Source organism: Sesamum indicum, linkage group LG6 (genome assembly GCF_000512975.1).
Source record: "Sesamum indicum cultivar Zhongzhi No. 13 linkage group LG6, S_indicum_v1.0, whole genome shotgun sequence".
Taxonomy (NCBI): Eukaryota; Viridiplantae; Streptophyta; class Magnoliopsida; order Lamiales; family Pedaliaceae; genus Sesamum; species Sesamum indicum.
This window is the reverse complement of record NC_026150.1, coordinates 20,784,313-20,798,655: the sequence shown is the minus strand read 5'-3', so window position 1 is coordinate 20,798,655 and position 14,343 is coordinate 20,784,313. Positions and strand designations below refer to the sequence as shown.

The 14,343-nt window shown below is 38.3% G+C and overlaps 2 protein-coding genes across 2 annotated transcripts in view; one reads left to right on the top strand and one right to left on the bottom strand.

Annotated features, from left to right (window-relative positions):
- Positions 1 to 661, top strand: part of LOC105165281 — a gene marked incomplete in the record, with an annotated part of 4,660 nt that extends 3,999 nt beyond the window's left edge. Inside the window, 1 exon segment of the mRNA XM_011084245.2 lies at positions 26 to 661. Within this exon segment, the coding sequence (XP_011082547.2) occupies positions 26 to 347 (322 nt within the window).
- On the bottom strand, positions 916 to 14,087 carry LOC105165353 (protein HUA2-LIKE 3-like). The gene is made up of 18 exons (XM_011084332.2): positions 13,620 to 14,087; positions 11,354 to 11,430; positions 8,787 to 10,940; positions 8,200 to 8,647; positions 7,266 to 7,374; positions 7,022 to 7,131; positions 6,734 to 6,918; positions 6,113 to 6,611; positions 5,579 to 6,020; positions 5,288 to 5,478; positions 5,135 to 5,188; positions 5,030 to 5,048; positions 2,780 to 2,868; positions 2,603 to 2,679; positions 2,443 to 2,504; positions 2,169 to 2,287; positions 1,277 to 1,444; positions 916 to 1,150 (listed from the first exon to the last, which is right to left on the bottom strand). The coding sequence occupies exons 1-18, from the start codon at positions 13,737 to 13,739 to the stop codon at positions 1,118 to 1,120; spliced, it is 4,956 nt and encodes a 1,651-aa protein (XP_011082634.1). The 5' UTR covers positions 13,740 to 14,087; the 3' UTR covers positions 916 to 1,117.

Here is a 14,343-nt window from a genome sequence, read left to right as displayed (position 1 = left end):
TTTTTTCTTGCACATGTTCTTCTAGAGGAGAAATTGCAGTGATATGTCAGGATGTGAGACTTCTAAAGGAGAAATTTGATGAGCGTGTTCCATTTAGCAAATCACTCTCATCCAGCCAGACCAGCTGCATCTTAGCTTCTTCTACTTCATCTTTGAAAAGTTTGATCCCGGAGCCAGTGGAGTCTGTGCCTGATGAAGCTGCTCAGTCAATGGAGGCACAGAAGAACAGAGATAAAATTTCTTGCTCTAATAAAAAGTCATATAAAGAGAAAGCAGCTAAAAGAAAACTCAAGGCAATTCTAGACAATGGATGGGAATTTTTGGATAGTCATGAAACTAATGCTTGAGAACCTATCTGAAGTGCAGGTTGACCAAGTGAAAATTTGATAAATTTACATTCCTCATACCAGCTCTCTACAAGCATCGCTGGCTCTGGATTCCAGATTTTGTTTTTATTGATTTCTGTTGGATCGAGCAGTCGATATATATCTAGCATGTAAACCTCTTCAAATGTTCACTGGCTGTTGTGGAATTCAAGGAATTTGGAACGCTGGGAAGTTGCCTGTGTATATTCTGTTCATGTAAATAATAAACCATTTGACCTAGCATAATTTTTTGGTAAGTTTCAAGATGGAAGATGTTTACCGTGCCAAATTTGCAAGAATGGGCTGTTCTGAATGGTGATTCCTACCTTTGAATTTGTAGTTGATACAATTCATTAAACATGTAATTGCATGTAATTCTAGTTTGTAAAAGTTTAGATGCTGCAGCCTCTAAGATCTTGTTCACCCTCAAAAAATTTAGTTCAGATACTGTAGTGAAAGATTCTAGATAATGGCAGGCTTACAGCATTGTCGTCTTAAGAAACATCGGCAGCATAACAATTGCGTTTCCATGTGCTAGCCAACATTGAAGTGAAACACGCGTATGAAGATTGTTTTGATTTGTTTCCGAGCAAAACTGGAAGCGGTATCTTTTGAAAATACACATCTTTTGCCAAAAGTCAACCCACATATACAACCACAATCATGTACAATCGAGGCCAAGAGTACTAAAAGAAAACACCAGTCTTACAATTAAATCACCCTAAAAGTTTGCCCATCTGAGCATCATATGCTCAAGTTTCTCCCAAAGCTTTCTTGATATCGCCCTGCAATAGAGAATGGGCTCGGTTACAGTTGGCAAGATAGCATAAACCAAAATGCAATTGAAAAGCCAATAGAGAGAGAGAGAGAGAGAGAGAGAGAGAGAGAGAGAGAGAGAGAGAGAGCAAGACCTCAACTGCCAAAGGTGAGGTAGTTGATCCATAACGTTTAATTACAACCCCTTCTTTGTCGACTAGGAACTTAGTGAAGTTCCATTTGATGCTAGACCCAAATAGACCTCCTTTACTTGATTTAAGGAACTTGTAAACAGGTGCTGTATCTGCTCCATTCACTTTGACCTTATACATAATACACAAAATAACAGTTTTGTTCATTATATGACTGCAAAGATTGAAGGAACTCATAAAAGAACTTAAAAAATATTCAAGAATACAGGTCCGGACATATTTGCATCAAGTGACTAAAATTTCATCTCACGCAATCCCGATTTAAACCATCGCCCATCTTATCTTTCTCCCAGCCCCAGTATTCTAGTCTGTCTTCACTTATCCATTCAGTTTAAATACTTTATTAATAAGAGTGCATTAATATGTTACAATAATCCAAGTTCCACTACTACCGACTTCCATAAGCCATTAGAATGCCATTATAAAACAAAGATCGTGGTGACAGATATCAAAATGTTATTATCCAGGCATTCACTCATCCTGCACATCGTGGAATTCTCTGACCATGATGTATTGTATTTGTTTTGCGATCGGAAATAAAGGACACAGCAATTTGGTTTTATTCTTGAAAGTTGAAACTAAATTGACCTCCACACTTTTCTTCAGTTCCCAGTTTATATAGCCAAACTAATTGCAAATCGAACTGCAATTCTTACCCACCATGCACAACAGCTCATCCATGGAATGAAAATATACCTTCAATTGAGAGAACTGAAGCAATAATCGGATAAACAGAAGCATCGTAAATTAAATTCATCATGTCCAGTGCTAAATACTTTCTGTAAGAACACTTTTAGGAACACCCAACAGAAAATAACAAAATGAAATTCATTACCTTCTGAAATATGGGATACTCAGCCTTGAATCTTGTGCAGGCAAATTGTTCAGCTTCTTGGCTCGATCCTGGTTCTTGATACAAGAACTGGTTGCACGGGAATGCCAGTATCTCAAGACCTGAAATACAAATCATGCTATAAACACGGGCATCCCACACGTAATTACAGTTTAATAATCAATAAACCTCCATACATAAAAAAAAATATCACATCAATGACGGAACCCCTATTAAAAGCACAAAAACAACATCAATAAGGGGAAAAACAACTTACCCTTATCCTTATATTGCGAGTAAAGCTCAGTCAACTGGGTGTAATTTGAGTTTGTGAACCCACTGTTTCGTTAAAATAAAGCAGACAATCATAACATACACAAACACAAGATCCCACAACAGAAACAAAACCCCAAAAAGAAAGAGGGGAAAAAACCCACCATTTCGAAGCAACGTTCACGACAAGCAAGACTTTCCCTTTATAGGTGCTCAGGTCCACATCCCTGCCTTTACTATCCTGCCCAACATCATCAAAACCGCAAAATTAGTCCTCCACATAGAATATATCATATCTGGGAGAGTGAAAAACACAGAAGGAAGACAAACAGAGAAAGAACCTTGACAGTAAACTCGTGAATGGATTTCTGAGGGACTGACGGAGAGGCACCCATTTTCTCTCCGTATTTTTCTTTCTTTCTTCTGCGAACTATTTATTCTTGTGCGCAGGTGAACTGAATTATCGGCGAAAAAGGTGCAGTTTTTGCGGCTGAAATTTGAATGAAGATGGACTGCAATGGCGATGTAATGACTAATGTGAAAGAGAAGAGGGCAGAGAGAGTTCCGCTGCCAGCGATTCAATCACATGAAAATAGCAATGGTACCCCGTAATATCTCTCTTATCTCACACACCACCTATTCTAATTTCTAATCCTCAAAGCCGGAGTTACAGTAAAACCTCTATAAATTAATACTCTATAAATTAATAAACTCTCTAAAATAATAAAATCTTCCGGTCCCGACTTGGGCCTTTGTAAAAAATCATCAAATTCGATAAGATAATAAGATAATAATTTTTCAAAAAATTCCTTTATAAATATTAGGTCCCATTAAAACTCTAAATTAATAATTCATAAATATTATAATTATAAATATTATGGTAATTTGATAAAATATGAAGCCTGTAATACTTTACGTATTTGATCATTCATGGATGATTTTGCGATGGCTTTTAGATGAAAAGACATGGTTGGGTGTCATGAATTATTTTATTTTCATATTGAGATTTATATAGTATATGTTTCATTCAGCATGCATTAATATATTTAATTGGCTATCATAGTTATTTAAGTGCAATGAATTAATATAAACATATATATTTAAGTAATTTCAATGAATTGATACATGCGTCTATGAATATAATAGTTAATTGTACACAATGAATTGATATTATACATGAATATATTTAATTAGTTTCAAAGAATTGATTTATGCCTGAATATAATCAATGAAACATATATGAATTCATTTATTTTCAATACATATGTACTAAATTTGCTGAATTTAAAAAGTCTCTCTTTTAATTAATAAAATATTAATTTATCGATAAATTAATATCTGTTTAAATTAATAAAATTTCATGGTCCCAAGATTATTAATTTATAGAGGTTTTACTGTATATATAAAATTTTACATAAATAAATATCTTTTATTAATTTAAAATTTACTAAATTTTTTTATATTAATAAAACATATATTTATTAACAAAAACAAATTTAAGAAATACTATAGACATGAAAAATGCTTCATAATCAAACTGATCTCAATTTATTCCAAAACTAAATGCGCCCCCAATTCCTTGCGTTATATTCGAGAGCTACAGGCTTTCCTCAACCCCGATCTCATCATATCATTGTTGACTCTGAGTTGTACGCTACCTACCTCCTTACCACTAAAAAGCCAAGAAAATTACGGGAAACATATTTACAAATCTATATTGTATCTGTTGTTAATAATGCAAATCATGTTAATATGTTAATTTATCTAAAAAAAATTTAAAAACAAAGAAAAAGAAGAAGAATTTGAAAAGACAAAACCATACTAAAGAATGGCAGTGTCAGAAGCTTCTTTAGTCCATTAAATTGGATTATCCACTCTTTTGACTGGTGATTCTTTGGGCGTGCCTAATTAAACCAAGGACTCACGTACTACAATTGCAAACCCGATTCTACATAAGTTTCTAGATTTGGTTGCGAGAGATATAAGTAACTAAAGAAAGTCTAATACTAATAGATCCCGCTATAACGGGAACGTTTTGCATCATTGGAGATTGAAATAGAGCCAACAAATCACACCACACCACTGTGCAGAAAATTATGGATAATGACTTCATGATGTAACTCTTCTCGTTCTGATTAAGCTGATGGATAACTACTCACATGTACAGGGTAGCTGCGACGCTTTTACAACGACTGCCGCTTAAAGAGAGAGAGAATGATAAGAAAGCACGGGTGAGGTTTGGAGCAAAAGAAAGTACAGATCATTGCCTAAATGTTGACGGCAGACCCTACACCACACGACAAGTAATAAATTATAATGTTACTCTAAACAAAATTTTATAGATATGAAACATGTTAAAACTAAATGAAGTCAGCAGCATAGGGGCAACCATTACATCTCCCCACCAAACAGCCTCACATCATTTATAGTCATTTGGCAACTGCAGACGGAACGGCAACATACATATGTACAATCGCACGAGCAGCACGCCATCTTTTCCTTTGGGCTACAATGGCATCAATATAATTGACAGCCACAGAGTAAACGACCATAAGATCATCCATAAGACAACTTTTTCAGGGGAGCCTCACAATCCAGTGAGACTTTGACCTAACAAAGAGATGGCAAAATAAGCAAAAATAGAAATACATGGTGGACAAAAACAACACTGAATGGTAGTGCTATGCCAGAACTACCAGTTTGACGCCAGCTGCTTCCAAATGTTTATTTAGGTTTCCAGAAATTAGGACCTGAGAGAAATAAAAAGGACACAAGCATTTCAATCGCAGTAGATGTGAAGAGAAGCAGCAATCAGACAGGAATTAGATTTGCTGTTCTCCATAAGATACAGAAAGAGATAACGGACCTCTATTTGCGACTGGAATAGGGCCTTCCGAATGTGGCCTGTAAGGATTAAATTGTCTGTTCATGGACCTTGGATGGAAATTCCACCGATTGTTAGGCAATGCTGGCTCACGTGGTGGCCCATTGTACGACATGGGTGCATGAGCCATCCGGGAACTGTTGTGATAGCATGGGCCTGAGAGAAGATAGAAAGGGTCTGGTTGACAGGATCCAAAAATAAAATGAAGGGACACAATGCAAAAAAGTATAACACAAGTAGGAAAAGCTTTAGTTACCAGAGATGGACGGCAATGGTGGCCTCCAGTATTCTCCAATATTATCACGTGAGCCAAACTTATTTCTGTCACGATCCCTGTAGAAATTTCCATTTTCTGCATTACGCATGTGGAATCTGTTGGGATGGGAAGGTGGTGGGATATCCCTTCGTGATTGGATTCGTTGTTCTCGGACATACGAAAACTGATTTGATGGAGCAGGGTGTGGAGGGCGCAGATGAAAACCCTTGCTGAAAGCACTATCCACAGGTTGGAAGCCATTAGGAGCTCGACTAGATAAATGGGAGTTAGGTTGATCACTGAAATGACAAGCATTGCTGCAATCAGGTGTCTGTCTCGGTAACTGGGCTTCGGAATCTATACTGTCATGAGCAAGGTGATGCACAGCATTCAAAGTTCTTGGCTTGACTCTTGGCAAAAGAGACTGCTTCACAATGGGTTCCTGCATGGGCAAGTAAAAGTTACAATGAAAAAATATCCCCAGCGGAAGTGAAAAAAGAGCAAAGTGATGTGAAAGACAGAACTTAACAAGACCTGAGAACTCAGATAAAGCTTTGAATCAGGACCATTTGAAACAGAATCAAGCACTGCAGGAGGAAAAGCAGAGTGTGGAAGCGAATGAGGTGGAGGTGGTGGTGGTGGTGGTGGAGGCGGAGGCAGCGGAGACCTTGGCAAAGGAGCAGACATTAAACGGGTATCCTTGGGTTGTTGAGGGCCAAATGGTAACCCATAATGGTTGTCACATTGATGGCGAGATATCTGTTTGCAATCTGTTCCAGCAATATTACTGGTAGAACTAATTTCAACTTCACAAGTCGGCGCCACATCCTCCATTTCCAGCTCACCATCAATATCTTCCAAGATATGGCTACGCTTCTCAACTGCAGTAACCAGATTTGCATCACCATCAAGCTTTTCAACATTATGCTCTGGAGTAACAGCCTCAAACCTCTCTTCATCAGAATCGCTTCCAATATCTTCATCCTTCAGCATTGGAGGCATACAAAAACCAGGGAGTTGAATGCTTGAATTACTAAAACAAGAAAAAGATTGTTAGCGCTGCTCCAAAGACAATCCCACATACCTAAAACTAAAAGAAGATCGAGGGTACAACATTGACTTGCATTAAATTGCTGCGACAAGATGTCATATTACCTTCCATATTCATCTACCAACATTCCCTCCATTTCTCTGATAGGATCGTCAAAAGGCCTTTCTAATCTCAGAGATCGGCTGGAGCCACCCATAAGATGCGAACCATAAAGGGCATCAAGTTCTCGAATATGGTAACGAATTATTGATTCTGGAAGAATCTTTCTCTCCAGCCAAACTCTCAAAACCTATTCAGTAAGCCAGGAAAGAGAACATTATCGCTATACTCCATTAAAACATTCAATATGTATGAGGTCTAAAAGGGTAAATCTCAAGAGAAACTCGACTCACTTTTAAACACTGCCTGTGATTCTCATAAAAATTAGTACCAGGAGGAGCAGCAGCCAACAATAAACGTGGCAACAATGCCTGTATTGCTGAGGGATACATGCCAGCATCACCTGAACAGGCAAATATAAGTTAGCACACAAACTCCCTCATTCAATATAAATGTTCAAACTAGACAACAGAAGATGTGTATAGGTGGCATGCAAATGACTAATAATAACAGAAGTCAGTCAGTTAAATGAGTTACCTTTCATGCCTCCGGAGCACTGACTGATAGAGTCAACAAGGAAAAATAAGTCGACTTTTTTGTGTGGACTTGACTCACTTTCCAAATTACGGGCCAGTATTTCAACCACCTACAGCCAAAAAAATTGCTACATAAGTACATGCAACAAATGCTATGCAATTGAAAATGCTGGCAGGCAATATGAAATAAATGTCACCACACCGTTGATACTTCATTACTACAGAAAAATCCATTTAGTCATTACATTACCAGTACTAAACATGGTTAACATATGGCAGAAGATATAGATCTGACATGCTGATTCCTTGACACCAACATTCAACGGCAGACGCATTTCATGACAATATACAAACATAAATCCTTGGAACCCACTAGTATGAGTTAGAGCAAATTCAGGCAATCTGCTCAACTAGCTATACTTCCTAAATCCTCAGCTAGAAAAATTCTCTAAAAAGAAGTGGCAGGAGAGTAGGGTGATGACCGAAGAAATCCCACAAGCTAGTAGAACTGGTTCTGGAGATAGATGAGAAACTGCCAGGTCGTGGATGTACTAGAAAACTATAATTACAATCATTCATCTGAATAGTATTTTGTTTCTCCTAGTTAAGGATATGCCTTGTAACCATGCTTAGTTAAAACATAGATGGATAATTTATGAGCATGAGAGGAAAATACACCAACACACAAAAGGTCATTTATCTACTTTTCCCTCAAGCAAAAGGAGGACATAACCATCAAAGCTTTTATTACCGACCATCAATCTACATCATCAATATGGTTGGTTGACCAAATGCAAATAGCAGACACAAAATTGCAACCTCAAATAATGAAATTATGTGTAGCTAAATAAGAAGTTTATGAGCATCTAACAAGATGCTGGTTTCATCAAAAGTAGGAACCACAGGTATTATTGCATTACCAGGTATAAGCCTACCTTAGTCGCAAAACCAAATTTCGCACAGTCAATAGCAACCCGTGTTGCTCGACCTATGCTGTCTTTTGTTCTTGTCAAAGATCTAATAGTAGCTTCAAAGGATGACAAGATTTCCACTTTGCTGCTGGACTTGCCAGCAACTTTAGCCTTTTCAACATCAGGGCTGCGAGGGCTTCTCTTTCTAACATAACTATTCTTATCTGATGCAGAAATGATGCATATGGAAGAATTGGGAGGAGATGCCCTGGCAACAGGGTCTGGCCCATTAGTCGTATATGAAGAAGCCTGAGTGATTGAAACAATTCTATTGTCCAGATGATCATCAGATATAGAATTAGAGTGAGACACAAGTCCATGATGACCGCTAGTCAAAACATTCGCAGGAGTAGCCGATGGCATGACATTTGAATCTGGTGATTCTGGTCCAGCTGCTTCCGCAAACTCTGGCCTAAACAAGTGCACACAGAAAGCCAAAAAAGGTACACCAATTTATAACTGAAGCGATTACATGCGAGAAGACAAAACCATAGACCAAGCTACTGCAAAAATATAAATATATATATATAAGTATGTATAAAGGTTTTTACCTCGGACCATTTTGGTTAGTCTCGGATAAACAAAGGTGCTTAGTCTTGTGTGTTTCATCACCTCCACCATGTGCACTGTCTATCAGAGTATCTTCATCAGTTCCACCATCTGCACTGTCTACCAGAATATCTTCCTCAACTCCACCATGTGGACTGTCAGTCATGGTATCTTCATCACCTCCACCATCTGCATTATCTATCAGAGTATCTCTGTCAGTATTAAGTGAACTACCAGCAATTTCTTCCACCATAATGGAATCTGAGTTCGTCTGGGAAACATCAGGCTCAGATCTCTTAGCAGCCTCCTTTAACCCTGAAGGTTCAATCTTGCAGCCATCAGCTGCCATAATAAAACATGGCTCATTGCTGTCCAAACGAGATAATTTTTCACCACAGTTAGGTGAATCTGGATTTGCATGCTGATGCTCAGCATCAGCTTTCTCGGGGCACTCGTCCAGGGGCAACAATTTTAGACATTTGCTGTCAGCACCTTCCACATGTTCAGATGAATCTTTTCCAAATTCAGGATTTGAGTTATCACTACCACAAGATTTACCACAATCTGACTCCCATGCAGTGGTTTTTCCATCATTTTCTGGCACTTCCATGTTGGACCTGGCACAGAACCCGGAAGCACTTGAGTGAGAATCATCATTTTTATGATCCTCCACCTGTCTGGATCCCAATTCAACCACATCTTTTCTTTCCATGGACTGCTCAGAGCATTCTGCAAAGGAAGAAGAACAACATCCATTTGTATGAGTATCCACTGTTGGTGAACAAATGGAATCTCTTTGATTATCTTCAGCCACATTGGCAGACATGGCCTCCAAGGCACGATGTAGGCGTTTAGATGGAGGTAAAGCAGCTTCACCATCCACAAAACTCTTTCTAGTTTCCCAATACTTAGGCTTTCTAGCAGGACCTGCATGCAATAAAGATGACGAAGTACCCTGATCTTCTTTAATGGGGAGAGTCTCTCTATCAGCCGGAGCATCCAACTTAGAATTCAAGTGCCCAGAAGACTGTACAGCTAAATTTCCAGGAACTTCCATTATTTGTTCCACTTCTTGCGTTTCCTCATCCCCTGGAGGTGATGGTCTGCCCATACGAACTCTGGCTCTTTTAACTAATGGTAAGTGCTCATCACCATCTTCCTTAGCATATTTTTCAGCCACTTTCTCATTATTACTAGGTGAAATACATTCAGTCTTGAGCTCTTCAGCCTCTGAAATAACTTCATCCAGTTTAGCCACCAAAACAATATCATTTCTGTGTCTTTTGCGATTAGGCTTCCTTTTCTTCTTAATGATGGTAGCGTTAGTTTGAAAGTCAAGCCTGTCACTTAACTCTGTTTCCCCTTCATTATTTTCAATGAGAGGTCCCTCTCCAACTGGCTCACAACCCGAGTCCACAGAGCTGCCATCATTAGAACTAAGTGTATCAGAGTCTACTGTCATAATCTCAGAATCATTCTCTTCGACGCTATCATGTGACACAAAAGCAGGTGAGTCGACATCAGGCCCCTCGGAATCATCAGATGACTTCATAATCCTTTTACTTCTTCTAACTGATCTATCCTGTAAAGTATTATCACCCAACCGCCTAGAGCTCCTAGTGTTATTGGTGGTAGGCAACATTAATCTCTGCAGCCTACTAGCATTTATCCTTGAAGAACTTCTTAACTTCCGACCAGATATCCTCCTCTGTCCCACAATGTTCCTTGATTGGGCAGCATCAGTTTTGCTTCTGGTTGAATACACACGTGCATCTGCAAAAACTGAATTAGAATTTGCTTCCTCCAACTGCATCTCCTCATCGTGCAAAGCATCTTTCGCTGCTGCAGCTACAGCAGCTTCAGTTAGAGAGTTTAGATTATTAGCTGCTCCACCCGAAAGTTCTTTAGCTGTAATTACAGGAGCTTCATCAGTCACAGATTTAGTCAAGGATTCATCTGAATTGTTTTCATTGGTGACATTAGTTTCCTCCGTGATATCATCACTAATTTGGTCCTGTTTCTTCTGTTTCTCAAAGCAATCAATGATCTCATTTAATGCACGAACAAAATCAGAGCCTTTTCCATGGCGTTTTCCTAGCAGAGAGACTTTCTTCTCTTCTGTGAACTCTTCAACATCAGCAGGATTACAGAAGGCACTGTACAAGAGAAAAGATCTTTATAGGAATACAATAATCCTTCAAATCAATTATATATTTACACATTTGTAAACTTAACACATAAAATATGATAGTTTTAGGTCATTTCAACTCTTCCATTTTTTTCTTCCAATTAAAATCCTCGACAAAGTAGCTTTAGATAATCTAAGCATGGGACAGCTGAGAGAATAGGAATGCCAACACAATATTTCAGATCACAACAATGCAGCAAATAACCATAAAAGGAGAAAACTAATCTCCCTAACCAAGTATCTAGGAAATTCCTTGTAGAGGAATAGAGGTAACATAACATCACAATCTTTTGACGCATCGAATACAAGATCAGAATCTGAAATCCTATTTGGCTGCCAATAGCATCTAAGGAACAAGTGTATAGGAACTAAAGAACTTACATTTGTTGAGTGCCAAAGAAATAGACTAGCACTTTCTTCAAATCAGCAGGGTAACCCCACTTCTGTGGCTCGCTGACCTGTCATGGGAAAGTGAGAGATAGTAGTTAATATAGCCACCAGACATAACAGTGGACAAGATTCACTATAGGAAGTCAACACAACAGCCATGAGAGTTAAGGCCACAATGCATGGAACCAACAAGAAAACAGTTTTTTCAGCAAAAGGATGCAAATGAATGAAGTGCATATTTTTATGAGATTATAGATACTGCAGGTCTCTCATGGAAAGGCCACTTTCTAGTAAACTGTGTTTCAGAAAATGCATAATAACACTATATCCACCACATAACCCAATCACATCAACAACCACAAAAAATGACTCTCTCTGTCCCCTAATGTTATCAATGCCTGCAAACCAAGAATGAAACTAGTTCATGTTCCTTTGACGACTTCTTGTTCTCTCCATTATAATATCCCATCCTTTCTTAATAAAGTTTATTTTTTAATATAAAAAAGTATGTACGTATGTCGTCAACAACTAAAAAATAACAATTTTACTTTTCAGCATCATGTGAAGACAACTATGGTGTGATAGAGGCATCATAACCTCTCCTCAAAATTGCTCCAGGCTCTTAACCATGATGTATAATTCACATCTTACGAGTATTTTCCTTCTTTGGGATAATAGCTCACACACCTTTTGAACCCAAACAACTGGGTTAGTTCCTATCTTAGAAATTTGACTTCTTCCCTGAACTTAAAGACAAGAGTAGACCACAAAACAACTTTGCTGAACTGAACCAAGTGATTCTTGTGGCCTCCAAATCAGTATTTTGCGCCTTCACAAGACTTAATACATAATCCTGAAAACATCCTTTTCTTGTCCCATCCAATCACACCTTCCTCCTTTCCACCTAATTAATACATATAGAGAGAGGTATGTTCAGTTCCAAGGTGAAGTCATTCGTGTGAGCCTCAGTAGTGAGAAGATAAATGTCAATGCTAGTCTACCAGTGCACTAACCAAACAGAACTTACAATAAGATTCTTCCTAGCAGCACCTCATTCTCAAAGGTTAAGACCATTATGTATGCAAAGTGATTACTCAATTGATCAATTTCCTATCCCTTTAATCCATACTCTGATATTGTGCTCGTCACTACTCTTCTATATAAGCAAAGCAAAAAGGAATAAACATTGCATCCCACAGAACAAAAAGAGTATTTATCGTGAAAAAAGTATTTTCAATTAATTTAACGCCCTATAAATTAGCATCATCCAACATTAGATGTACATTCCAAATACACAAAAGTTATTAGTCACAAGAAGTAGTTTTGGTTGATGTATTATTATATCAAAGTTTATGATCCAATTTGTTGAACACTCAACACATATAGTTACTTGTATTGCATATAGCAAACGATACAAGAAACATAAGAACACAACTAAAGAAAAGATATCAAATGCACCTCATTTACCATGTTCTATGTGATACAAACAATCTAGATGGGTGCAAACTGGAAACATTCTCTAGAAGAGGCATGAGAATCAAGAAAGAAACATCAAGGAAAGGCAAGAAGTCCTGGCTATAAGAGTATGAGCAACCGAAGGACCAATATTCTACTTATAAGCAATACCTTTTCCACTTGTCTCAATATACAGTATATCCCAAAAAATATCACCCAATAATCTTTTATCCAGGACAATGTAAATGAAGCATAAGCTCAATACCAACATGATAATCTCCACAAGATCCATGGTAGACTATATACATATAGACATCTATATGCAACTAGCATCTAGCAAGATAGATTATCAAGAACTCAGCAGTAGTATTTAACCATTTATTTCATAAAGTTAAGCAGCTAGCTGTTGTTTTATGTTACTCCATCTGCTTGTATGCAGCTAATTGTATGCAAATTAAATATCCCCAGACTAATTTGTATAGAGTCCCATGAAGAAACCCGCTAATTTGTTTCTCATACTATGTCTGTTCAGCGAACAAATGTTATTTCATCTAACCGCAACCCTAATCAGCATGGTCACATGGCTAGAAACTTCAGATGGCCCAAAAATATAAAATCCAAGCCAAAATTACAATTTAGCTCCAGATCCACAGTCACCAAAAGATAATGAAAAACATACAAAATCAGTAAACTAAAAAGCAATAAAAGCAGCATGCAACACCAAAACCCTAAGTAACATTAGTGGAAAGATAGTACACATGTACTTTGGGAAAACAAAAAAAGGAAATAGTAATAGGCATACAGTAGCAGGCCAAGCAGGAAACCCTTTGACTTTGGCAAGCACGAGATCGCCGACCTTCCACTTCGGCCGACCGGCCGCTGCCTTAGCTTTATTAGCACCTTTTCTTCTGCTCGGAGCCATACAGCTACTACACAGACCAAAAATCCCCAGGCATTGAAAGATCAAACCAAGAACACATTACCAAGCCCTAATTCCCTAAAACTACCAACACAGAATACCCCTGCAATAAATACAGCTACTCTGACACAAGCATTCATGCGGCAGTTAAATGGAGCAGCTACAAAACCCTAACCCTAATTCACCAGCCAGTGGGGAGGAAGGAGGAGCGCATTTAGTAATAAAAAGTAGAGGTTTGTGGAAGAGAGACTGCGACAAGTGGGCAGAAACCAGATATGAAATGAGTTTGGCTTTGGTTGCTTGGACTTGGAGGGTGGGCGGTGATAAACGGGGCGGGGGAGTGCAGGATAGGGAGCGTGTGCGTGTCTACATGGAGATACAGAGTTGCAGCACGTGACCTTGCATAATCTGTTGGACGGCCCATTTGAGTGGTGGGCCATTGGAAGAGTGGACCAACTGTACTTTTCTTAAAAGGGTCGAACCATGGAAGATTCTGGAGAGTAGCCCTACTCTCATGCAGGCCCAATCCAACAAGGGTTAGGACATATGTGTGTGTATATATATAGGCTGAATAATAATTTACCTCCCGTGATATTGAAAAATGAGC